This window comes from Lissotriton vulgaris, chromosome 4_1 (genome assembly GCF_964263255.1).
Source record: "Lissotriton vulgaris chromosome 4_1, aLisVul1.2, whole genome shotgun sequence".
NCBI classification, from domain to species: Eukaryota; Metazoa; Chordata; class Amphibia; order Caudata; family Salamandridae; genus Lissotriton; species Lissotriton vulgaris.
The window spans coordinates 382,752,685-382,779,176 of NC_141691.1; the positions used below are offsets into that span (position 1 = coordinate 382,752,685).

The 26,492-nt window shown below is 46.1% G+C and overlaps 1 protein-coding gene across 1 annotated transcript in view; it reads left to right on the top strand.

Annotated features, from left to right (window-relative positions):
• Positions 1-26,492, top strand: part of LOC147718779 (sodium/hydrogen exchanger 2-like) — a 537,314-nt gene that overhangs the window by 452,012 nt on the left and 58,810 nt on the right. Inside the window, exons 7-8 of the mRNA XM_086918760.1 lie at positions 4,642-4,806; positions 23,906-24,008. Of these exons, the coding sequence (XP_086774886.1) occupies positions 4,642-4,806; positions 23,906-24,008 (268 nt within the window). The remainder of the gene's footprint in view (positions 1-4,641; positions 4,807-23,905; positions 24,009-26,492) is intronic.

Genomic DNA, 26,492 nt, shown 5'->3' on the forward strand with positions numbered 1-26,492 from the left:
ACTAAAACGGTGCAGGTGAAAGTGGAAACATGCGGGGCTGGGTGCAGCGGGATGACAAAAAATGAAATCTCACGTGTAAACAACAGTAGAGAAAACTGTTCACGCTAAGGAAAAAAACATATTAGGTAGGAAAAAACTGAAGTGCTAAACCGAACAAAAATCGGGTCCTCGTGAAGAGGTACTTACTGTTGGAAGATTACGAGAGCTTGTAAACGCTAGAGATTGTACGGCAGCACATCGAACAGCCGAAGGAGGATGAACGGTGTGAGAAAACACTCGACTAATAAATAGGGAGAGGATTGACGAGCGGACACACCGCAGTCAAGTGTAAACATCAAAAGAGGACTGGTAAAACAAAAAGTGTGGCCGCCATCTTATAGTGGAGTATGTGATAAGAACGCGAGTCAATGTGAGTGAAAAACGTGATGGTAAAAGGGTCACGTGCACTAAAGAGACCTCTATAGAACTACAAGAGATGCAAGAGACAACTATACATATGCATGAAATAAAGGTAATAGTCAAACATAAAAATGATAAACAAATATACTGAAGTACCTGTAAAGAAAAACAAGTTATATATCACCGTATAAAAGAACTATATTAAAGATAACACAGAAATTCCATTCTGTCATTCAGCCCGTTAGGCTGCATCATGCACAGATAACGTATCCAAAAGTTTACTCTTTGAAGGAGTCTATTCTTGTTGTGGCTGCCTTCAACCTGTTTTATAACTTCTAGGATGAGGAAGCGAAGTTGTGAAACATTATGTCTTTTCTCCACAAAGTGTGAAGCCACTGTAGATTTCAAATTGTTTTTTCTGATGTTGCTTTTGTGTTCCAAAATACGGATGCGTATTTTCCTTTCTGTGTGGCCAACATAACATAGGCCACAAGGGCATTTGAGTAAATAGATAACGTTAGAAGTGTTTCATGTCGCATTGACTCTCAGTTTTATGGTGGAACCCTTAATGGGGTGATGCAAAGAATTTCCAGGTATGGAATTGTTACAATTACTACAATTGTGACATGGTACCAAGCCCTTATATCTGGTAGCCTGCTGGTCTTCTGGGGTACATGTAAGCAAATCTTTCAAGTTTAGTCCTCCGGTATATGAGAAAATCGGTTTGTGTTCAAAAAGACCTCTGAAATCTGTCTCTCTACTGAGTAATTGCCAATGCTTGAGAATGATGTTACAATACTTATTGCTGGTTGTTGAGTAGTTGGAAACCACTACCATGCAGTTCATATCTTTTTTGGGTTGAGCCGACAGTAAGTCCCGTCTATTTAGGGCATCACATCTATTTTGGCAGGGTACCAAAATCTCTTCAGGGTATCCACGGTTTTTGAATCTGCTGGACATCTCATTAATTTGTTTGTCGCATTCCTCAGGATCAGATACAATGCGTTTAACTCTCAAGAATTGGGAGAAGGGTAAGTTGTTCTTTAAACCTGGACGGTGGAAACTGGTGTAGTGTAGAATGCTGTTTCGGTCTGTATCTTTACTAAATAGATTGGTAGAGAATTTGCCATGTTCCAATTGTAGTTGGACATCCATGTAAACTGTGCGCGATCATCTATCTCATGAAGTTGATGTAAAAATTGCATCAGTGAGTTAGCTGTACCTGACCATAAGATGAAGATATCGTCAATAGAACGAAGAAAAATCGTACCATGCTCTAACCAGATTGATTTGTTGACAATATGTTGTTGTTCGAAGTGGTGCATGAACAGGTTGGCATAGACTGGAGCCGCACAACTGCCCATGGACTTGCCACTCAACTGTAAGTACCAATTTTCATCCCATTTAAAGTAACTCTGATAGAGTGTAACATCAGTAGTTCCATCAGCAGTATTTGCAGTTTGGGTGAAATGTTAGAATGAAGGAGAGCTCGCTCAATGGCTTCTATGCCCAGATTGTGAGGGATTGAAGTGTACAGTGATTTCACATCAACTATACAAAGCCATAATTCTTCTTCAGGGTCAGTGTAAATGGCTTTGATTTTGATCATGAAGTCAGTGGTGTCTCGAATGTATGATGGAATATTGGCAACGATGGGCTGTAAATATTTGTCAATAAACTTTCCGATGGGCTCATGAATACTGCCTTTGGTGGAAACAATAGGTCGGAATGGAGGATTCTGTAAATTCTTATGGATTTTGGGTAGCATGTACAGTGATGGCGACCTGGGGTTCTCTTGGATCAGATATCTTTTAACCCTATCTGTAATGATCCCTTCATCCAATGCTTTGTGTATGATGTTCAACAATAGAGCCTTAAATTCTTGTTTAGGATTGTAATCCAATTTGGCATAAGTGTTGGTATCCGAAACGTGTAGCAAGACTTGTTCTCGATAGTATGAACTGTCCATGATAACTAAGGCCCCGCCTTTATCTGCATTTTGGCACATTTTAGAACGATTGTTATCGAGTCTCTTCAAGATGCTTCTATCTTTCTTAGTAAGATTGCAATGTTTGGAAGTCTGTTGGAATTTGAGCGAAGTGATTTCTTGTCTCACTAGGTTTTCAAAGGTGTCAATGATTTTGTGACTTACTGGGGCTAAAAAGGTACTTCGTGGCCGTAGGCCCATTAACATGTCATCTTCTTGGGTGGTTGCTTGGACCACATTCTCAAAATAATTTCTCAGTCTGATATTTCTCATAAGCTTAAAGAAACTGATTTCTAATTCAAGGGTGTTTTTTGGTTGTTGTGGGTACAAACGTTTGTCCCTTTTGTAAGGTTTGTATTTCAAATTGAGCTAGCTTTTGAGAGGAGATGTTGATAACTAAGTTGTTAAAGTCCATTATCTCTTCTTGCCACGATTGTTTTTGGTCTCTGTGGTTTCTTTTGGTTTTTCTACAGTTTTGGTCCCGCCTGGGTCGTCCTGCCCACTTGGGCCTTCCTCTAAAAAATGAACCGCGGTGCTGGTTGTTGTAAGAGATTTATCAACTGGTCCTTCTTTGTGTTGTGAAATTCTGAATTGTGATTCGATGTAGCAGTATCTGTAGCAGAGTATGGGTTGTATGGCTGGGTTTGACGGCGGCGGGCATGCACTTCTGCCCAAGTGTATACCTCGCCAAGTTTGTAGTCAATAGTGTCTCTTTTAAACTTACGGATCTTACGTTCCTGAATTTCTTGAGTGTATTTGTGTAGTTGTACATTAATATCATCCAAAGTTTGTTGAAGTCAATGGCTTCCATGGTGTCAGTCAATTCGGTTTTGATGAGGTTAATCTCAGCTGAGAGTTCTTCCAGGGCTTTTGATAGCTCCTCAATTATCAACAAGATAAGGTCTAAAGAGCATTTGTTGAGAATGGCGTACCATTTCTCAACAAAGCGGGAGTTGTTCTTGCATAATAAAGGTCCTAAAAGGACTCTCAGGCCCCTAGGGATGCGATGGGCACGGTGGTATCTAACAAGCGTGCTGGCGTGTAATCTTTGGTTGGATTCTTTCTTCAATAAATACAATAGCTGTTTAATATTGCTTTCTTTATTTATGGTGTTGGACGAAGGCGATATATCTTCCTTGATAAGACCATATATTTTATTGGCATCGTCTTCTGAGAATGCAAAGGTGTCTGCTTTAGAGTCTGTAAGGTTTGTTATAGTATCATAATTCATATTTGTAAATGTGGGTGTGCCGTGTCGGAGGACAGACAGTAAGTATATAAATTCAATGGAAGGACACGCACGACCTGGGGTGTTCAGAGTAATCTGTGGGTTGAATAAGTGTCGCGTGCTACCGGGGCTTCACTTTCTGTTCCTTGAAGTGTTAAGTAAACGTCAAACTGATGCAACTCCTGAATAAGAGTTGTCCCCCATTTGCACGGCGTAAAAAGCCAAAGATTTGGTTTGTTCTTGACTGAATATAATGAAGAAGGTACAATGAGTTGTTGATTAATTTAATGACCAACAGTCCTTTATCAAAGTTTACTCCATTCAATGAATCATCATTACATCATCATGATGTTCACTTAAGTTTAGTGAATGTTCAAATCCATATTTATCCCCGTATTTTAATTAATCCCAATGCATTTCGGGCATGAGTTCTGCCCTTCGTCAGGGGAACATTCTGCAAATGAAAGTGACATATATACTGGGTCTTAGATGGAAGAATCGCACATTGTCTCAAGTAAAAATAATAACATGAGTTAGAATCAATGGTGAACAAGCAACTAGTACTCAGCTTGCGTGTGTGTTACCCAATGTTATACTGCAAAAGAGTTAAGAAGGGTGCCCAAACGGTAATTAATCGCAACCAAGTGTGAGTATCCAAAGCCTTCTGTACCACATTGTGAATGTTCTGTGCAGCTCTTCATAACGTTGCAGTTCGTAATTGGGAATGGCTTTTCTACATAGGAATAACGTTTGTTGAACTCTGACTTTTAAATAAATGTATGTAAAAATGTGGTTCTCTGTGGGAAAAAAATGGCTTGGTAAAAATAATATGAGGAAGGTGCGAGCCTTTTCCTGTTTCAGCGCCAACCTTAGCATCACTTGTTGTAACCATGGCAGCGCCATCTTATTCTCTTCAGTGAGTTAGGCATTGTACGATTACACTACTTGTTCTAAATCCCAGATCCTCTCAATTACACTTGGTTAAAAGGGATAACTTCGAGTCTCTGTTCACCTTGTCTCCTTGCAGATTTGAGTATTTCAACACCAAATACCTGCAGAGGATTCTGCTCAATGACCACAGCCAGCCGAGCTCCAGCATCGTGCTGCTCTATCAGAAACTGGAGAAGAAACATGCAATCGAACTGGCAGAATCCGGGCATCTGTCTCATGCGCCCTCTACCATGTCTTTAAAGTAAGTGTGCCTTTTACACAAACTGCAGAGAGAGTCTATGGTCAATTCAAGAACGAACCAATCAATAAGGACCTTGAACTTATTGTGGGCGGGTATATTTCTGGGAGAAACCTATGGCGGTCTACAACAATTCTGCTACTGTATGTAATTCCAGTAATATCACTGTAGTTATTTAGGAGGGACAAACCGTGAAAGTCCTTGGTTTTTCGCTCATTTCTTGGTGGCATTGCACAGTACCTTTCATCTCGTCATCCTTGCTTGTTTCAGGCAGGTAAGGGTGCACTGCAATGAATTGCCTTTCGTTATTGATAGAAAAAACCCAGATATATAACATATTTTGGATCCATCTTTGTCCAGTTGCTTATGTGCTCCTAGAGGGCCCTGACCTCAGGCCCACGTTGTTTAGACTCCACAAGGCTACTAATAACTTTAACTCGAATTCTATGTCAGGACAGGAGGCTCCGATTATGCTTAGTCTCATTTCTTTACTGACACATAGCAGCCAATCACATTACAGTAAAGAAAAAACAGAAACAGGGCAACCATAGAGTACACCCCTAGTATATAAACAGTCTCAGAGGTAACCACTTCCTCTTTCTTTGCTGCTCCGCAGCCAGTTAAGTGCATTATCTTACTTACTTGAATTTCATTGCTTGGCTATTGTTATTGTGCCTTGTGGATTATTGCCGCTTTATGCTTTGCCATTGCGCTGTGTGTAACGCGCGTCTGGGGCTTGTGCTCCGGTGTTGTTAGTCGCGTCTTTTCGCCGGCTTCCAGCGTGCAATTGCTTTGTTTACCGGAGCGTGTGTTTCACCTCCGTTGAGTCGCCGAGCGCTTCCCAGCTGCTCGCGCGCTGTTTGTGGAGCGGGAGCAGGGGTTCCGTTGGTTTTGAGAGCGCGAGCGCTCTTTGACGGTTCTAACTGGCAGGCGACAGTCGCGCATGCGCGCTGTCCCATTTCCGGCTGTTTTTCTCTTCAGCTGGTTTGACGAAGGCGTTTGTTGACGTTTGCCCACAACCTGTCAGTACAGTTAACCCCGTCCTACGCTGAGGTCTTTTAGGACTTTGGTAGGGTGTTTCTTGGCATAGGCTCTGCCTAGAGTGTAGTTTGGTGCAGGCTTTGGCTCCCTCCACGTTCTAATTGCTATCAAGGCAGGTTTTTCCTGCGTTTAAGCCTGCTTTGGGGTTATACACTCCCCCTTGACTGGTGTCTCCAACACTCCATATTCTAGTCGTCTTGTGGGCTGTTACCTCTACCTTGGTGTAGAATGGCTGAATATTTTGATGACGTGGAAGACGACTACTACTATGCTGATGAGGAGGAAGGCTCCTTGGAACAAGACTTAGTTGAACAATTGGATAAGGGTGTTCAAAAGTCAGTCAACAAAGCACTAGTACGTGCTATTAACCCTTTGAAACGTCATCTGAGTCTCTATGCTCAACAGCAGGGCTGGTTGCCTGCTTCTAAGAAGACGGCGAAGTCGCCGGTTAACCCTCACAAGACTGATTTTCAGCGTCTGGCGAAAAGTTTAGCATCTGCGCCATCCACGACTGCTGGTCTTCAGGAGGCTGATTCGGACAATGGGTTATCCTCCGCTTCTTCAGACCATCTTTCCCCTCCACCTAAAAAACGGGTCTGTAAGGAGCATTTTGTGGACGCCCCTGAGCGTCCTCCAGTGCTTAATTTCGAGCCGGCAGACATTGTTCACCCCAACTCTTCATCATGGGGGCCTTCTCCGGCTGTAGCTGCCTACATTGAGGCACATATCCGTCAGCCTTTTGAGGCTTCGGTTCGTGCCAGACTGCGCTCGGAATGCCCGAGGCCTGATTTGTCTGCTCATTTAGCTGATACCCCTGAAGTTGACCCAATGATGGTCACATATTTGAAAAAATATGCCAAGGACCCGAAGAAGGGCCTAGATAGATCCTGGCGGGCCTGCCAGGATAAGATGTTGGACGTCCTTGGGCCTCTCACAAAAATTTTGGACCTAGGTTACAGAGCCCAGGAAGCTTCTGCCCTCGTCAACCCTAAGGAGATGATAGAATGGGCGCAACGGGCAATTTGCCAGTTAGGTAATGCGAATTGTGCGATATCTGCGGAACGTCGCAGGTCCATCTTATTAAAGCTTGACCCTAGGCTCTCTGAATTGGCCACTTCTGAGTCGGGCCCTGAGGCGGACGGCCTCCTGTTTGGCCAACCATTCCTTAAGGAACTCACGCGCTTTGTATCAACCTTTAGTGGCATCGACAAGGCGCAGGCCTCCTTGCGGAGAGCCATGCGTCCGGTTTTTGGAAAGGCCGGACGAGGTAGGGGACGCTCGTTCGGCCGTGGTTCTGCCAGTCAGTCCCAGAGGGGCAATTCATCTCAACACAGAGGCTCCTACGACGCAGGTTACTCCTCAAGAGCCAACTTCTATCCTTCCAGAAAGGGAAAAGGCCAGTACGGCAAAGGACGTTCCGGTGGTCATCAGGGACAGTACCAGGATTCCCACTCTACAGGTGAGGCTGATTCCTGCATGCGAGGTGATGTTGGGGGGTCGCATTCAGTTTTTCCTGCAGACTTGGCGCATGCTCTCCGGCGATGCTTGGGTGCTACAAACTGTTCAGGGGTTCCGAATAGAATTCTATCACCCGATGCATCAGTCTTGTCCCCCTCCTTGTCTGAGTTTTTATCTTCAAGATCAAGTTTGTCTTTCCAAGGAGATAGATTCTCTTCTCAAAAAAGGGGCGGTGATTCCGACCACCCGTCATCCCCAGGGGTTTGCCAGCTCTGTCTTTCTGGTCGAGAAAAAAGGAGGAGGTGCTCGCCTTGTTCTCAACCTGAAAGAATTCAACGGGGGAGTCGTCTATCGACATTTCAAAATGGAGGGAATCCATCTCTTGAGGGATCTCCTTCGAGAAAAGGATTGGATGGTCAGGCTGGACCTCAAAGATGCATATCTCTCGGTTCCGATTTACAAACCGCATCGCCGTTTTCTTCAGTTTCGCTGGCAGGGAGTCTGGTACGAGTATCAGGTTCTCCCGTTCGGTCTTTCGTCGGCACCTTGGTGCTTCACGAAGCTGTTACGACCAGTTGTGGAGCATCTGCGGTCTCTGGGTGTCCGGTTGATTATTTATCTGGACGATATTCTCCTTATGGCGGATTGTCCAATCAAACTTATTCAACATCTGGAATTGTCCATCACTCTTTTACAGTCTCTGGGGTTCCTGATCAATGTTCAGAAATCAGTGCTGATCCCGTCCCAGCGTATAGATTTCCTGGGTTTTCAGATCGACTCGATGTCTTGTCAGCTTCTCTTGCCCAACCAAAAGATGCGTTCTATCAAGAGAGAGTTGACATCTGTTATTTCCAGACCGACTGTGTCGTTGAGGTCGTTGGCACGTGTAGTCGGTCTACTGGCTTCTTCCATACAGGCGATCTTTCCGGGTCCCCTACATTACAGGGCAATGCAGCGCCTAAAAATTCTTCATCTCCGGAAAGGCCTCGGATACTCCGATCAGATTCCTCTTACGGAGGAGGTCCGAAGGGAGATGCAGTGGTGGTTGGACCACATGGAGGCCTGGAACGGCCGAGCCCTCTTCGGTGTGTCTCCGGATCTAGTGATAGAGTCCGATGCCAGTCGGTGGGGCTGGGGAGCCCGTTGCGGCTCGATCTCGACAGGGGGTCGTTGGTCCCCTCAGGAATTGACGCTTCATATCAACTGTCTGGAACTCCTAGCGGGTTCCTTTGCGATCAAATGTTTTTCCCCTCTGCAAACCAGTTGTTGTGTCCTCCTCCGGATGGACAATGTTTCAGCGGTCCGCTATGTCAACAAACTAGGCGGGACCAGGTCCAGAATACTGGCGGAGATTGCCAAGGATTTTTGGCACTTCTGTCTGCAGAAAAAGATCACTGTTATTGCGGAGTACCTTCCGGGATGCCACAATCAGATAGCGGACTGGCACTCCAGACATCTCCGGGATTACAGCGATTGGAGGCTGCATCCTCGGGTCTTCCGTGCTCTCCATCGGCGTTGGGGTCCTTGCCAACTAGATCTCTTTGCCTCACGCCTCAATGCGCAACTTCCGCATTTTTACAGTTGGAGGCCGGACCCTCAGGCTCTGGCCACGGATGCTTTTCTCCAGCAGTGGCCATCGACCCTCTGTTATGCCTTCCCTCCATTTCTGATGATTCCCAGGGTATTGGCCTACTCCAAACGATTTCAGACGGATCTGATTCTGATTGCCCCTCTCTGGAGGGCTCAAGCGTGGTTTCCGGTCCTTCTAGAAATGTGTTCGGCTCCACCGTTTCTCCTTCCCCCTTTGTGGAATCTCCTGTTGGACCCTCTCGGAGATCCTCATCCCCTGATCCTCTCAGGCTCCCTCCCACTCCTCGCGTGGAGGATCTCGGGGATCGCTGGTCGCTCCCAGGCCTTTCAAGCGACGCTTCCAAGCTCCTTAGTGAAGCATGGGCTCCCAATACTCACAAACGGTATAAGGGGTCTTGGAAGCGTTGGTGTGATTGGTGTTCACAACACCAAGTTGATCCCGTTTCAGCAGATATCAGCATGATTGTTAATTTCTTGGCTTCCTTAGCCACCTCTGGTCTGGCTTATTCAACTATCAACGGTTTTCGATCGGCTATTTCGGCGGGTCATGCCCACATAGATGGGAAACCCGCAGGTGAACATCCTTTTGTTTCCAGGTTACTTAAAGGGGTTCGTTTCGCGAAACCTCCCACTCCTAAGTATGTTACTTTGTGGGATGTGTCGGTTGTGCTCAAGTTTTTGGAGGCCTGGCCTCCCAATGCGTCTTTATCCCGCAAACAATTATCTGCAAAACTAACTATGTTGTTATGTTTGGTCTCCTGCAAGCGCGTGTCAGACGTACACGCTTTGGACCTGGCGGGTCGCAGCTTTACTCCTGAAGGAGTTTCCTTTCGTCTCTCCAGACGTACCAAATCTAATACACCTTCTATTTCTTATCCTTCTTTCCCTTCTCACCCCAACCTCTGTGTGGTTCAATGCCTCAAGGCTTATGAGGTGAGTACTGCTTCTTTGCGCTCTGACATGCAGGGTCCACTTTTTATTGCATTGCAAAAGCCTTTCCGCTCTGTCTCTCCAGCTACCTTGGCGCGCTGGGTGCGGGGTCTTATGACTGAAGCTGGAATTGATGTTTCTGTTTTTGGCGCACATTCTGCACGGGGTGCGATGGCGTCCAAAGCCTATTCCATGGGTGTTACTCTGTTTGATATAATGAAGGCTGCAGATTGGTCATCTGCTTCTGTGTTTAAGACCTTTTATTTTAAACCTATAAATAGTGTTGCGTCTGTAGTAGTGGATCAGCTTTGAACAAGCATAATCGGAGCCTCCTGTCCTGACATAGAATTAAAAATTTGCAAACATTCGTGACAAGAATTTTCAATTCTATTAAGGACAAGGAGGCGAGGATTATCCCACCCGTTGCCTATGCATGTATTGATTAGATTGTTACTATGCAATACTTCAAAAAATCTTTCATAATGATATGTGAAGAATGCTTTGATTTTTTCTATACCCACCCTTATTTGCTCATGATTACACAGGATGTGTATTACGGCTTTGTGTCTTTTTTCAGGCTCTGATCCCAAGTGAGGTTCCTCCGGCTCCGTCCTTGTGGAAGTTCTGCTGCGAGTTTCTACTCCTCGTTGGCCTGCTCCTGTTCCTTTGGATTTTGGAAGTTCCTCCGCCTTCTACTTCGGATTTTGGCCCTTTTGGATGATGTTCTCCTGGGTTCCTCTGATGTTACTTGGTTCTTCATTTTGGATTTTGGACAAAGAAAGAGGAAGTGGTTACCTCTGAGACTGTTTATATACTAGGGGTGTACTCTATGGTTGCCCTGTTTCTGTTTTTTCTTTACTGTAATGTGATTGGCTGCTATGTGTCAGTAAAGAAATGAGACTAAGCATAATCCTCGCCTCCTTGTCCTTAATAGAATTGAAAATTCTTGTCACGAATGTTTGCAAATTTTTAATTCCTGTTTTAACTCTGTGCTTGATATGCAACAACATATAATTCTTGTATGCCAACTACTGTTTGAACCCAGATTTTTGACAGGGAGCTCATGACTCACTTTCAAAGTGCCTAAGTTTTTCCTGCTCCCTTGCCTTTGTTTACCAACCCCATTGAGCATCTTCTTGCCTCATAGTCTCCGGTTGTGCCCCTCGGCTCTCGTATACGTAAGTTTCAGCATCTGTGTTTGGGTATTGATAACCCAGCGTCAGTGTTTGTGACTTGTTCCAGTGCCCATATATGGCTTCTTCTCACCTGGTGTCCAAGTCTGTGTTTCTCTGTCCAATTATTAGTCCCTTGCTTCCCTCTCTGTCTTTTTATTCCTCACACACATATTTCACTGTTCCAGCGTTATAATCCTGGTATCCATTTCCCTACATCAGTGCATGTATCTGCATCACTGAGTATTCATCTTTTAAAATTCCTGACGCAATGTCTCCCTGTCCTAGAGTCGGTTCCTGTGCCTGTTCTCTGTGACCCAGTGCCTATGTGTCTGTGTTAAATCACTCTATTGTCCATATTTGTGTCTTCCTGTTCCATTATAGCTTTTTGTATGTGTCTATGTTCCTCAATCAAGTGTATGTCTGTTTTGTTCTGGTCAAGCAGTCAAAAGAATGGATGATAACTCTTTTAATTTAATAGTACAGATGGCACACAACCCTCACGAGAATGTCATTAAAAAACAAGCATTTGCAATGAATATAGGTCTCGCATTTACACATGTTTAAGCTATTGGCATTGTAAATGACAATGTTTTTTATTTATGTTTCAAAAACCAAATTATAAATAAAAGGCATTGTCATTTACAATGCCAATAGCTAAAACTTGCGTAAATGCGAGACCTGTTACATTGCAAATGCGTTTTTTTTTATAGTTATTGCTGTAACCATGTTAAACCCTGGAGATGGTTACAGTACTGTACCTTAATGTTTAACGTACAAAAATACTCATATACTGTAGCAGAGTATAAATATGGTCCATACACAGCAGAGAGTAGAGAAAGTCAGCCAAAAACAAATGCACAGCGTGAGAGTAACAGCAGATGAGGACCAGGCAAAGTTAAGAGTGAAAGAAAGACAAATAAAAAGCATTAAAACTCGATTTCATCTAGCATCACCTCGGACAAAGTTTCCTGAGAAGGACTTCTAAACTAGAGTGTGGGCATGGTATGAGCGCAGGAAATGCATTATTTCTGCACCCTAGTAAAGCCTGTCAGAGGAGGGCTGGTGGTAAGGGGGGGTTCCCATTGCCGTTCATTCAGCAAGAGTTCCCAAAGAATCCATTTTGGAGAAGACGCCTTTCTTGCGCGGTAAAAAGGTACATTTCTCATGGTTGGCTTCAACCATAGAAAACAGAGTGCATTTCATATCTATGGAAACCGTCAGAGAAGCGAATTGCTCTGCCCCGGCAAGAACACGTTAACATGGTAGATCGTAAAGAGGGCTTAGAGGGCCTTAAACTGTGCAATTGTGGGTGTGCAGTGGTTGTATGTGAGGATCATTCAGCTTGTCAGGGGAAAACATAGACTCATGCACAATCTTTAACCACATGACTGCTCGTTCACGTGCATCGAGGGACCCTGCAATACACTGTCAGGCTGCAAGCACCCGTAGTGTAGGGAGACAACCCCAAGTATGACTCAGGGCTGAGGTTTGCCATAAGAATTATTGGGGAACTAACACTAACACTTTAGTGCTCATTCTCGCTAGAGCGCAGAACTAGAAGGTGAACCCTTCTAGCAGCCTTGGCGTTACAGATGTGTTTTATTTCGCACGTTCTGCGCTTAAAATGAGGACTTACAGCAGCACAAGAACCAGGTGCCTTCCAGCCTTTACATGTATGACAACCTATGAGCATACATGTAAAGGCTGGAAGGCACCTGGTTATTACCTATTTCGGCTTGAAACAATTTGTTGTTTATTTTTGTTTTACAACATTTTTTTTTTTTTACCGTCATCCCTGAGGCTGTAAGCCTGCACTTGAAAAGCAGTTTTACCACAAAAACTTTACTGGATGTAAACGGTTTGCTCAATGCATGATGATTACTCCAAGCCCTCACTGGAGTAACAAGTCTTCTCTTTAGGAAGGCAGTACAGAGTAGATATCAGATTGGGACATTTCTTAGAGAAAATATAAGTAAAGCAGTTCTTAGTTATTTGCAGTTTTTCATGTTCTCATACAAAACCAACTCCACACTTCGAACCATTTTCAAGGAAAAACAGTCAATGTATTCCTATGGAGAAAAATGAAGTTAACGGTCTACAGGTATGCACTTGTTTGTGGGAGTTGGTATTCTGGGGTTAGAACCTGGGTTCCCCCAGGATCAAGGATGCACTCTTAAAACACCCTCAGTGGCACTAGGGTGGTCGGTTGCAGAGTGCTGAGCCCCAATGTTATCCAATGGGGTAATGGGGCCTCCAATTGGTAGCTGCTCATGAGCTGGCCACAGGGTTGTGGGAGTAAAGATCCTGGTGTTTGGATCAGGGCAAAGGGGGATCCGAGTTAGCACCCAAAGTACACCCACAGCAGCACAAGGGTGGCTGGGTGCAGGGCGCTGTTTAGGCGTCAGCATGACCGGACTTGTGAGTAGCGTGGCTAGGGACGTGTATGCCAGATGGGGCAGCCGGAGAAGCTGAGGCCAAGGGTTTGGGCCGTCAACCGGGGCTGAGAAATTGCTCCTGTGACCAAGGTGGGTCTAGCCAAAGAAGCCAGAGGATCAAAGACATCACTGGAGCCCCATTGGAGCAAGGAGGGAAGTGCAACTTATCAAGGATCACTGGAGTGGAAACAGCCCAGATTTGCTAGAACTCCTGGGTGCTGCCTCATGTGACTACGCACAGTATGACTTTGCCAATCTATCCGCGCAAATGAGGGGTCCGGTAAAGCTCAAGCAAGGAAGCCATGATCAGAGCCTTGGGGTCCTCGGGAAACATACTGCAATCGGTCCTGCGACCCATAGACTCTTGTGACTGAACTTCTGAATTATTAATTAATTAATACAAATTAAATTACTTCCCACCCTATTCCCCTAAAAACCCCCAACCCGCTACAGAAGTAAAACACAATGTTTCTGTTTTTAAAAAAAAAATAACTTCAAAAAAATTATTAATAAATATATTATAATTAAATTACTTCCCATCCTATTCCCTTATGAACTCACAACCCGCTACAGAACTAAAATACGCAACAATTAATTAACATAAAATTAATTACTTATAAAACATTCAAATATACATTACGAAAATCAGCTATATTTTTAACACAAATACTAACTGTTGGACTTGGCCCTTTTGGCAGGTTCACCCCAAAACCTTTTGCCTTCCCCTAGCCTGTTTCTGTAACCTGGTGTGGTGATTTTAGGCCTCTGCGTACTTTTTCACTGAGGTTGTGTGTAAAGTGCGTGCGCTCTCTGTGTATGTGTGGTGAGACTGACCTGCCCTCCCATAGGAATGTATGGGGGATATGTTTGTCCATGGTAATTCCAGATGTGAGAGGAGAGCAGGGGCAAGTTTGGTATGTGAGAACTCGTGAGAATGAATGCTGCGCAATGGTGTCCGCAGATTGATTGTGGTTAGTGGAGAAGTGACACTTTTAGAAGTTGGCATTTCTGTGTGCAGTGTGATGTGAGTGACAGGTGCTGGCTAGTGTGCTTGACTCCAGGAGCCAGGATGCGTCTGCCTCCACAATGCTGGCTCCACCACCTGCGTCTGATGTCCCTAGCCTGTGCAGTCAAAGGGAGAGAGTGGCAGAGCAAAACAAAGTGCTCAGGAGCTCCCCTGAACCAGTTGTAGCTGATTCTCCCATTGCCTGCACCTTTTAGACAAAGGATTAGGTGTATAAAAGAGGGGCTGTGACCCCATGTTTCTGTTCTGCTTGTGGGTGCAGAGCCCGCAGGGCTTGCTGCTGCTTGGGCCCAGGAGGACTTGCCAGGAGGCTGCCTCCCTGCGCCCAGCTATGCCCTGGAACCTTTTTGTTGGACTGCTTGTAGCCATGGGACTTTGGGGTTGCCCCAGAACATTGTGAGTGCTGGCATTGATTTTGAAGTGCCCCTGGGCCTCTCTCTGCACACTGGAGTGCTGTGCCCGAATTCCCCGAGGCGCTGGAGCTTCGCTGCCCCGAGGCTGCATGAAGATTCGAAGGGAGCGTACCCCTCATTGCCGTTTTTGATGTGGTCTCGAATGCGGGTGCCCACCCCGCTCATTTTTATGTAAATTGCGGGTGCCCACCTCGCGTTTCACCACCGCAGCCCGAGCCGCTTTTAAAAACGTTGCCGGGCCGCTGCAAATGCGACCTGGAAGTCAGGCAACCTCGTGGGGACATGGTCGTGGCTTTGTGAGGCCTGAAGGAAGTATCGAGGTAGTGAAGTGCGGCCGAAAAATGAGTACGGGGCTCCCATGAGGCTGGGAGAGCCCCACAGGTATGGTGATGGCAGCGGAGGGGGCCCAAGGCACATTGCTGGTGCCTGCCCCCACCGCATACCAAGGGGAGTGAGGAGGCGGCAGCATGGAGCCTCGCTAGCTCCTCCCTTGAAGTACCCGTCCTGAGATTGGGGACTGGGTGAATCATTGCACCCAACGAGGAAGGCAGCGTGGTGAGCAGGGCAACCGTGATCGGGAGGGAGCCCCGCTGAAAGCCGAGTATTGGCACAAGGAGAAGTCGCCCTGCGCTGGAGCCCGGTACGTGAGGGCTGGGACCGGGGCATGGCAGCTTCATCCCCCGAGCGGCCCTGAATGGCAGAGGGCCTCTCTATCCCGAGGGGACAGTCTCTTCTGAAAGAGCCCTGTGTGGCTCTAACCTGGCCATAATTTTTAAAGGGTTCCAGTGGGGGTCCCCAGGCACGGTGCTGCCCGTTCCCTTTAATTGCTTCTCAGCGGCGCTGCAGTTGCGGGCCGCTGCAATGTTTTGAGGGCAAGTTTATTCTGTTTATGTGGCACACAATTATTTCAGGGGCCCGTGTGGCCAAGGGAATCTTATTTTTAGAGCCCCGTGTGGCTTCAACGATGGGTGCAATTACTTCCTTGAGGGCCCAGAGGGGCCATGTTTTTCCCTGTGGTATGGCACAGTGGTGTCCACGTTTCTGCAGTATTGAGAGAGTCCCTGAGAGTGACAGAAGTGGCACAGTGGTGCCAGGCCTCATTTGAGTATTTACAGCTGCCCAGCAAGTACGTGGCAGCTGCACCGTTTAGGCCACAATTCTTGACTTCGGGGTCATGTCTGAAGGAGTGAGTTGCGCTCCTTTGCCCCTGACACAGCTGCGCAGCACTTAGTGCCAGCTGCAACGTTTAGATTTGCCCAGATGGCGCACCCCTGGCTGTCCCTGCCTAGGCAGCGCGCCCTGACATTCTGGACACAGGGCATTGGAGCCCCCTTTGGAGATGGCCAGTTGGCCAGGGGGACTGGTAGATGTATACGGCGCAAGCCCCTAATGTGATTGATGTGCTCATGTGATGTGGTGCTAGGAAATGTAATGCATTTAGTATGTTTTACGCACCCTGTTTTGATACCTCTACATATGGTTTATGATTATGAGGCTACTTTGTATTTCATGTGGTTATGCTAGTGAGATTATGTTTCACTGTGTGAGGTACGCCCCTAATGTGAGCTCTACTTAGGAGGTAGGGTCTAATGTGTTTAGACTAGTGAGGAGATTGCATAATATGTTTATGCTGGTGAGGTTGGTGCCGAATGTAATCCGCGCCTGATGTGACTGTGCATAATGTAGTTTATGTTACAGGTTGAGGTGGAGTACAGTGATTACCAGTGGTTACTGGTTGTACGTTTATGATCTGATTTACTTTTGCCAAGTTCACTTTGTGATGGTCTTGACAGTGGTCCATGTGGCCCTGTCAGCTGTACATAATCACTTGAAAAATATTGCCTGGTGCCAGTTGGCACAGTGTTTGTTAGGTGTTCACTATCCTAATGTGTCATGAGAATACAAAGGTTATTTTTATATAGCCTTGTCGGGAGTTCCTTTTGTAGTGTACCTGGGATGTTGCTGCTGTGTGCATGCGCAAATGCTTTACACATTGCCTCCGGGATAAACCTGACTGCTCGTGCCAAGCTACCAAGGGGGTGAGCAGGGGTTATCTTTGGCGTGTAACTCCCTTGCCCTGATTAGAGTGGTGGTCACTGCCTGGCTTTGACGCAATCCTTGGCCAACCAGAGATACCATTTCTACAACTGGTTGCCAGCGGTGAGGATTAGGACTTGTGTTTGCGCAGTAGCACAGCGACAACTGGCTTCACTACCAAACTCTGCATTTTAGATAGTCACATGGAAAGGGATTATTGTTTTTGATTTAGTTTTGTTCCTCAGGAGTGTCATTTTTAAATGGTGTTTCCTGCGCTTTTATGTTTAGTGGCAGAAGAGAAAAATTGACATGGTGGGACGCCAGTAGGTGGGGAGGTTCCCATAGATAGGGAATCCCTTGCTGGGTCCAGTGCCCAATCCCTATTCCTGTCCCCAGAGGTGTGGGTAGATAGGAGAGAGGGAGTGTGGAGGAGAAATGGCTAGCTCAGGAGGGTGGTTAACGCCTGAGTGTAGTGAGTGTGTCTGGATTCCGCAGTACGGTGGGAACCAGTAGTGGCAGCAAAAGTGTGTCCGGTGCGTGAAGTCCCATTCCCATTTCCCAGAGTATGGTGCCTGGTGCTCAGTAAAAGGGGTGTAGGTTGAGAGTCAGGGGCAGTGAGGAACTATCTCACCAGTCTGTAGGGGGCATGTGTGGGCGAGTGATGTGTTGCACTAGAGAAGTAGGTGTAAGTTCTTTTGGTGATAAGGAGCATGCATGGGAGGTGTACCTCTGGTGGTGTGCAGGAGGTCCTGCAGCGGCACTGGACGAGTGGGTGTGAGTTATTTTGGTCACAATGAGCTTGCACGCGAGGTGGACCTCTGGCGGTGTGCTGGAGGTCCTGCAGAGGCATTGGGGAGTGATTCCAAAAGGAATGGCCTGTGTATCCTCTGGTCCTGTGTGGGAGAAGAGGTTCATGTGTAGCCCAGCTAGGTCCCAGTAGAATGGGAGGGGTGTAGGGGCTCACGTTCTGTCTCAGTGGAGATGGAGTGAGTGTGGGACGAGGAGTCCCACGGTGGCCCGAAACCCTGTCTCAGGGCCTGGAGGATTCCCTAAGGGAGCGCCAGGTCGGGGGCTTAGGCTGTACTTACAGATCATTTCTGGAGGATCTTCCTGTGTCTAGAGGACGTGGAGTGTCCGTAACCAGAGCTCCTGCAGGCCTGGTGTTGGGCAGTACCCCTCCTAAGTGGAGGGTGCAGAAGTCCTGGTTGAGGGGTGAGAGGGGGAAAGAGTACCCAGTGGAAGAACCAGTGGGTCTGGGGCCAGCCAGAAGGGCTGAGCCACCAGTGAGTGACCATGGTGACGCCACTTCTGTCCTGGGTGATCTCTGCGCCGTGTCAGGTGGACAGGAGGTCACGAGATTAGAGCCAGGCAGACTGTCACACGACACATTAGTAATGTATTACCCTCAAGGGGGGCATGCGTGCTCCCAATGAAGCCCTGGTTCGCTGGGCATTTGACCGCCCAGAGAGTGCTTGATCAATTTGTGCAGCCTCAGGAGGTCTTTCCCCAAGGAGGGGAAAGCCAGGTTCAGGTTATAGCCTGACCTGGAAGGCAGGGCATCTGTAATCAGTGTCCTGGCCGGGTTGCCTTGTAGGGGTGATTGGTCTGCCCTACGTTTTGGCTGGAAGGGGGTTGTGTTTGACTTGGCCCTTTTGGCAGATTCACCCCGAAACTTTTTGCGTTCTCCTAGCCTGTTTTTGTAACCTGGTGTTGGTGATTTTAGGCCTCTGCGCACTTTTTCACTGTGGTCCAGTGTAAAGTGTGTGCGCTCGCTGTGTATGTGTGGTGAGACTGGCCTGCCCTCCCATAGGAATGCATGGGGGATATGTGTGTCCATGGTATTTCCTGATGTGAGAGCAGTGCAGGGGTGAGCTTGGTATGTGCAAACCCCAATTAATGCTGCCCAATGGTGTGCGCAGATTGATTGTGGCTTGAGGAGAAGTGCCACTTTTAGAAGTTGGCATTTCTGTGTGCAGTGTGATGTGAATTGCGTGTCTGACTTGTGAGTGACAAGTGCTGGCTGGTGTGCTTGGCTCCAGGAGCCAGGATGGGTCTGCCCAGTGGTGAATAGGGAGATCTGCATGTAGATGGGAGGGAGGAGTTGCACCTGAGACCTGAATAGGCCGTGCCTTCCCTCCACAATGCTGGCTCCACCCACTGTGGTGCGTCTGATGTCCCTAGCCTGTCCAGTGAAAGGGAGAGAGGGGCTGAGCAAAACAAAGTGCTCAGGAGCTCCCCTGAACCAGTTGTATCTGGTTCTCCCATTGCCTGCACCGTTTAGACAAAGGATAAGTTGTATAAAAGAGGGTCTGTGACCCCATGTTTCTGTTCTGCATGTGGGTGCAGAGAGCCCAGGGGGACTGTGCGGCTGCTGGGGCCCAGGAGGACTTGCCAGGAGGCTGCCTCCCTGGGCCCAGCTTTCCCTGGAACCTTTTTGTTGGACTGCTTGTAGCCATGGGACTTTGGGGTTGATGCAGCACCTTGTGAGTGCTGGCGTTGTTTTTGAAATGCCCCTGGGTCTCTCTCTGCGCACTGGAGCGCTCTGCACGAATTCCCCGGGGAGCTGGAGCTTCACTGCCCCGGGGCTGCATGACGATTCAGAGGGAGCCTACCCCTCACTGCCATTTTTTATGTGGTCCTGAATGCGGGTGCCCACCCGCTTATTTTTATGTAAATTGCAGGCGACCACCCCGCATTTCACCGCCGTAGCCCGAGCCGCTTTTAAAAACCGTTGCCGGGCCACTGCAAATGCGACCCGGTTGTCAGGCAACCCAGTGGGGACATGGGCGTGGCCTCGTGAGGCCTGAAGGAAGTCCAGAGGAAGTGAAGTGTGGCCGGAAGTGAGTGCGGTACTCCCGTGAGCCTGGGAGAGCCCCACAGGTATGGTGACGGCAGTGGAGGGGGACAGAAGCGCATAGCTGGTGCCTGCCCCCACCGCATACAAAGAGGAGTGAGGAGGCGGCAGCATGGAGCCTTGCTAGCTCCTCCCTTGAAGTCCCGGTCCCGAGATGAGGGACGGGTGAATCATTACACCCGACGAGGAAGGCAGCGTGGTGAGCAGGGCTCTGGTGATTGGGATGGAGCCCCGCTGGAAGCCGAGTACTGGCACAAGGAGAAGTCCCCTGCACCGGAGCCCGGTAATGAGGGCTGGGCAGGGGGCATGGCAGACTCATTCCCCGAGGGGCCCCAAATGGCATAGGGCCACCCTATCCCGAGGGGACAGTCTCTTCAGAAAGAGCCCCGTGTGGCTGGCTCTAACTTTGCCATAATTGTTGAAGGGCCCACGTGGGGGTCGCCAGGCACGGTGGTGCCCGTTTCTTTTGATTGCTTCACAGCAGCACTGCAGTTGTGGGCCGCTGCAACATTTTGGGGGCAAGTTTATTCTGTTTATGTGGCGCACAATAATTTCAGGGACTCATGTGCCCCAGGGAACCTTATTTCTAGAGCCCCGTGTGGCTCCAACGATGGGCGCAATTACTTCCATGAGTGCCCAGAGGGGCTATGTTTTCCCCTGTGATGTGGCACAGTGGTGCCCACGTTTCTGCAGTATTGAGAGAGTCCCTGAGAGGGACAGAAGCAGCACAGTGGTGCCAGGCCTCACTTGAGTATTTACTGCTGCCCTCAAGTAGTGGGCAGCTGCACAGTTTAGGCCGCAATTCTTGACTTCAGGGGCATGTCTGAGTAGGAGTGAGTTGAGCTCCTTTGCCCCTGACAAAGCTGCGCAGGACTTAGTAGCAGCTGCAACGTTTAGGTTTGCGCAGATGGCGCACCCCTGACTGCCGCTGTCTAGGCAGCGCACCCTGACATTCTGGACACAGGGCATTGGAGCCCCCTTTGGAGATGGCCAGTTGGCCATGTGGACTGGTAGATGTATACAGGTCAAGGCCCTAATGTGATTGATGTGCTCATGCGATGTGGTGCTAGGAAATGTAATGCATTTAGTATGTTTTACGCAACCTGTTTTGATACTTCTACATATGGCTTGTGATTATGAGGTTACTTTGCATTTCATGTGGTTATGCAAGTGAGATTATGTTTCATCGTGTCAGGTACACCTCTAATGTGCGTTATACTTAGGAGGTAGGGTCTAATGTGTTTAGTCTAATGAGTAGATTGCATATTGTGCTTATGCTGGAGAGGTTGGCGCAGAATGTAATCCGCGCCTGATGTGACTGTGCATAATGTAGTTTATGTTACAGGTTGAGGTGGAGTACAGTAATTACCAGTGGTTACTGGTTGTACATTTATGTTCTGATTTACTTTTACCAAGTTCACTTTGTGATGGTTCTGACAGTGGTCCATGTGGCCCTGTCAGGTGTACATAATCCCTTGTAAATATTGCCCAGTGCCAGTTGGCATAGTGTATGTTATGTGTTTACTATTCTAATGTGTCATGAGAATACAAAGGCTATTTTCATATATAACCTTGTGTGGAGTTCCTTTAGTAGTGTGTCTGGGCTGGTGTTGCTGTGTGCATGTGCAAATGCTTTACACATTGCCTCTGGGATAAGCCTGACTGCTCTTGCCAAGCTACCAAGGGGGTGAGCAGGGGTTATCTTGGCGTGTAACTCCCTTGCTCTGACTAGAGTGGTGGTCTCTGCCTGGCTTTGGCGCAAGCCTTAGCCAACCAGAGATCCCATTTCTAACACTAATATAAAAAACACAAAAAAAGTATATATTATTAACAACGATATTTTGACTAACGATATTACCAACATCCACATTAATTAATTAGATATTTCTTGAATGCATTTCGATATTCTGGTCGAAGATATTCTTAATGGTTGATATTCTGTCATATCGATATTTAAACATCGATATAATGGTATATTGATATTGAAACATCGATATTATGTCTGCATACCCGCCCAATTAATTATCAGTGGCTGAGATCAAATTCAAGCATTCCATCCAGCACTTCTTTTGCATATTCTTGTGTGAAAAATGTTTATTTTTCTATGATGTGCATTTGAACTAGAAATGTTTTCTAAACATCTTTAAGCACACATGCTCGCTTGGATACACCAGTATTGTTCTATAAAAATTATTCTTTTTTATTTAAAATGTTTATTGCAGCCATGTAGTTGCCATGATTAGGCAACTTCAAACCTTTGTTTTTTCCTTATTTGTGGCATACATATACTGCAATAAAAAAAAGAAACAAAATAACCATTGCCTAATTTTTTTCCTAGGCCTCATGGCTTTGCAAACATTCTTTATTCTTATTGGAAAGGTTCGAATGAATTTAATAACAATCATTTTTAATCACATTCCCTAGTTAAGGCCTCCCCAGTCAGTGTCTAGTTCTCTCGGTGACCGCATTGGTCAATCAGATTCTATCAGTTAGTTAGGGTCTTACTTTCCTTTGAATCCAGTAGGGTAATGATTAAGCATGGGCGAATTTTGCGAATCTGGCGTTCGCGAATTTGCGAACTCGCAATCCGCAAAATCCGCGAGTTTCTGATTTGTTTGTTTTTACAGTGTTCGCAAGGGTTTCTGCCAGTTTGCGAGGATTTTGTACCAGTTCGCGATTGCGAACTTACTTGTCGGCGCGCAACTGTCGCGACTATGTTGTTTCTATGTCTGGTTCATCATCACAGGTTCACAGCATCCTCTGTTTCAACACTGCCACCCTCTGTTTCACCCATGCCACCCTCTGGTACATCAATGCCACCCTCTGGTTCATCATCATCACTGTAGATTATGGGGGGAAAAAGCAAGCACACCTGCCCTGCTTCAACTGACATGAATTAATTTGGGGTTGATTTATTAATGTGTCACTGTTTTAAAATTCCAGTCTGGCACCTGCTTCCTTATCTGTAATTTGCTTTCTGTTGCAGTGCAATTTTTTTTTCCAGGACCTTTGTGGCCTACTTGTAGCTATTCTATGACCCGGCTGTGAGGGTCAGAGCAGGGTCCTACAATTGTTGCAACTAGCAACTGAACTCTGGAGGGGCCCCAGTCAGGAAGCACTACAGGGAATGGTTACTAATGATAAATTTGAACTTTTGCACCTGCTGAGTGCTTTCAGTTTAGCAAAACTCGTTTTTCTGCAGAACAGCAAATGTAATGCCCCAAACAAACTTACTTGTGAAAGTTGATTTCTAATCCAAAATTGATCCAAAGAAAGTCAAAAGGCCTCAAATCCAAAAAAGGGCAGGCAAATGTCAACCTGAGGAGTTATTCTGATAAAAATCATCATTTTCAGAAGGTCTATGCTGCTTGCTAGTGGATTTCTTGTGCAGAATTGCAAATTTTGTAATTTCGCGAGTGCGAGATTGTTGCTGCCCACCGCACCTACATGTTTGCAATTGCGAACTTACGCCGCACGCCGCAAAATTGTATCACCAAGAAAAAAAATCCGCTGCGTGCGAATTTGCCGATTTTCGGTACATTTGCGAGCGTTCGCGGATCGTAAATTTACCGAAAATCCGCAAAATCCGCGAGCGGAACGAATTTACCGCCCATGCTTAGTGATCCCTTGTTAAAGAATTAAGGGGCATATTATCAAGACAGGTGATACAATTATTGCCACTCTGGCCGATAATATGCTCTATGAAATTCCAATTGAAGCCCATGTTAGATTTGAAGGGCATCTAACCTGAGCTTCAATTGGAATACCATAGAGCATATTATCAAGCCCATTATTGCCAATTTAGTGGCAGTTTTCTGCCGCTAAATCAGCAATAATTTTATTGCCTGTCTTGATAATATGCCCCTAATTTTTTAATCAAAAGTTCTGGCCTGTTTCTATTTTAAGAGTGTGTTTGAGGAATAATGGTAATTCCAACTTTCTGAATTCTCATCATTTTTTCATGTTTACCTGTTTCCTCTTTAAGCTTTGATGGGGGATTCTGTAGGCTGTCTGTCATCATGATAGCTAAACAGAGAGCTAGACTGACAGAGAGGTAGATAGAAAGACAGCCAAATAGAATGTACCATAGATCATTTGCAATTGTGTGAAACTATGATGATCTAATAAAATGTTATATTTTTCAGCACCCACAACCAAATTTCAAGTACAAAAGGTCTAGTCTCACCAGAGCAGATTGACAATATACAGAAAATCTTATCAAGAAATCTTTATCAAATAAGAAAAACGGTAAGAACCTCACCTCAGATACGAGACTAATGAAATTAGCTTGAATTGTTTTTATGTGCAATTATTTATTACATATGTTACTCGACTTTAGTTTTTCTCATTTCGAATATTACATTTAGGGGCTGATTACGATGTTGGGTGGAGTTGCCTCAACCCAACATCTTCTTGGTCATAGGACCGACTGACACCAGGTCGGCGGTCCCCACCGGCCCATTAGAATGCGACTCAACACTGTTGGGTCGCATTCCTACATTTTACAATCTGAGCATGCATTTTGGTCGTAAACTGTCCAGAATGCATGCTCCAATTGTAAAATAATGAGAGGTGAAGCTCATTCCTACACCCTGTGGTGTCTGCCATGGGGTGTAGAGATCAGCAAGGGGTACTCAGCCTCTTACCGGAGGCCATGCACCCCACTGGCATAACAAAAATTGAGGGGGCCTCCCTGCAAGGTATGTAGGGGGCCCCCTCCGGGCTAAATTAGGAGCTCTCCGGACAGAGTGCAGTGCCGATGCACCCAAAGGGGCCTGCTGGGGTCCCCAAAATACAAGTTTCGACAGCCTTTCTGAGTCAGAAAGGCAGGCACGGAAAGTCTGCCGAAACCCGACATCGTAATCATCACAAGGGTGGAAAGAGCTGCCCTTGGGGTTAGAGTCTGCAATCTGAATGGCTGACGGGCTCTCTGAGCCTATCGGAAGACAGCCAGAATAAATGCCTCCATTGTAATGAGGCGGTCATAAAGGAATCTGACCGGCATAGTCCGATGGGGTTGTAAAGGCTCCAAACAAGGTTTGGAAACTTTTACGACCACATCGTAATCGTCCCCCGAGTTGTATCATTCAAGGTGAATGAAAGAATGATAAAAAAAAGTGTCCGAAAACAGATTTAGGTCTAGGTTTAATTTTTTGATTGTAGGCAATGGTGCTCCATTTCCAAAGAACTTTTCATACTGCTCTATTTCTGCAGAGTTGCACTTTCTTCAGCATGACTCATTTTTTGACAAACCTGAATATTAGAGTATCTCTGCCTATCTGCAAGATCCCAAAACACATTTTAATAGATAACATTTGCTTATTTTAAAATAATGCCATTTGTAATCAGATCCCAATACTAAGAATGCATTTGACTGAAAAGCCTTCTTTAATTTTCTCCCAGAAGAGAATAAACAGCATGCCATTATACCTCAAGGGCCTATGTGCATCACCTTGGTTCAAAGAAATTTACACTGCACAGCAGAATGGGCTTTAATTTTTTGTAATGCACTGTAGTGTGAGTGAGACAGTTCATCTTTTCTGCTCTGTGGAGTAACAATCATTGAACACAGATGTGTCTTTTTAAGTCTAGCTTTCACTCAGAGCAGTTATTTGTGGACACATCTGATCTCTTAGGCTGGTTGGTCAATGGTTTTCCTGGAGGCAGAGCATTTCTTCTCTTTTTTAATGAGGCAAACCTGTCCTCAGCTTACCTTATTGCCATAATGCGAGCTAATTTTTCAAGAGTCATTCCTGTGGTGGAAAGAAGTTTGGGAAAATATATAGACAGTTTGCATTATTTGTCTCTGAAACTCGCAAATCACTGATTGCAACAGCATATGTCTAGAGAAGCCACATAGTAGATTGAAGCCCAGAGAGAGAGCTTGCTTGACATTTGAGCTGGGCTTTTTGGTAAACGAAAATATCTCCCTGAGGATGAAATCCAAGCAGTAGTACTTTTGCAGCTTTTCATTTGGATGCTGAACTCCCAGATATGACCCTTTCAAGCATCTTGTCTATTTACATCAATTGACTACTAGGCTCTATTTGAACTGGAAACATATTAAGTTAAAAAGTGTGTTGCCAGATGCATCACGTTTGACCATTGCCTATTATATTAGCAGCATAGAGAAAGTAGAAAAAACAACTGTTTAGTATGGTGTGTTTCACCTATTTAGTTTATTTATTTGTACAATTTATTTATTTAGTTGACTTTGTGTTATTGCAAACCTTCCGTCACATGAAGTTAAATAAATCAACGGTACAAGGGATATGAGGTGGAGCAGAACTCATCATTGGTTGCAGGTGCTGAGAGGATGAACCCACTTATAACTGTAGTTTGTGTGTCAGCTGGGGTGGAAGCACTCAACATCATCTGGTATGCAGACTTGGAGAGAGTGGGGGCATTTATGAATATTGGGGGTCTTGGAAAAGGTGAAGCTTTTTTGAATTTCTAGGTGGTGTGATCAGTGGACCACAGTGAAATAAATGGCAGATCACATGCGTGTAGGGGTTGTTTAGCTCCCGATGTGTTCTTCTTGGCGCCTATGGCTTTTCAACCAACGCACCAGTTGCTCTGACCGAGGATCTTGAGTTAGAAACAGGCTCTGGGAAGGAGCTTGAGAACTTTTTGTATAATTGGGGATAAAGTGACTCCTGGCTTTAGACACTTGATAAAACAGTAGCAACCTTTTGGATCCTCTGAATACAGTTTACAGTTTGTAGCCAGGTG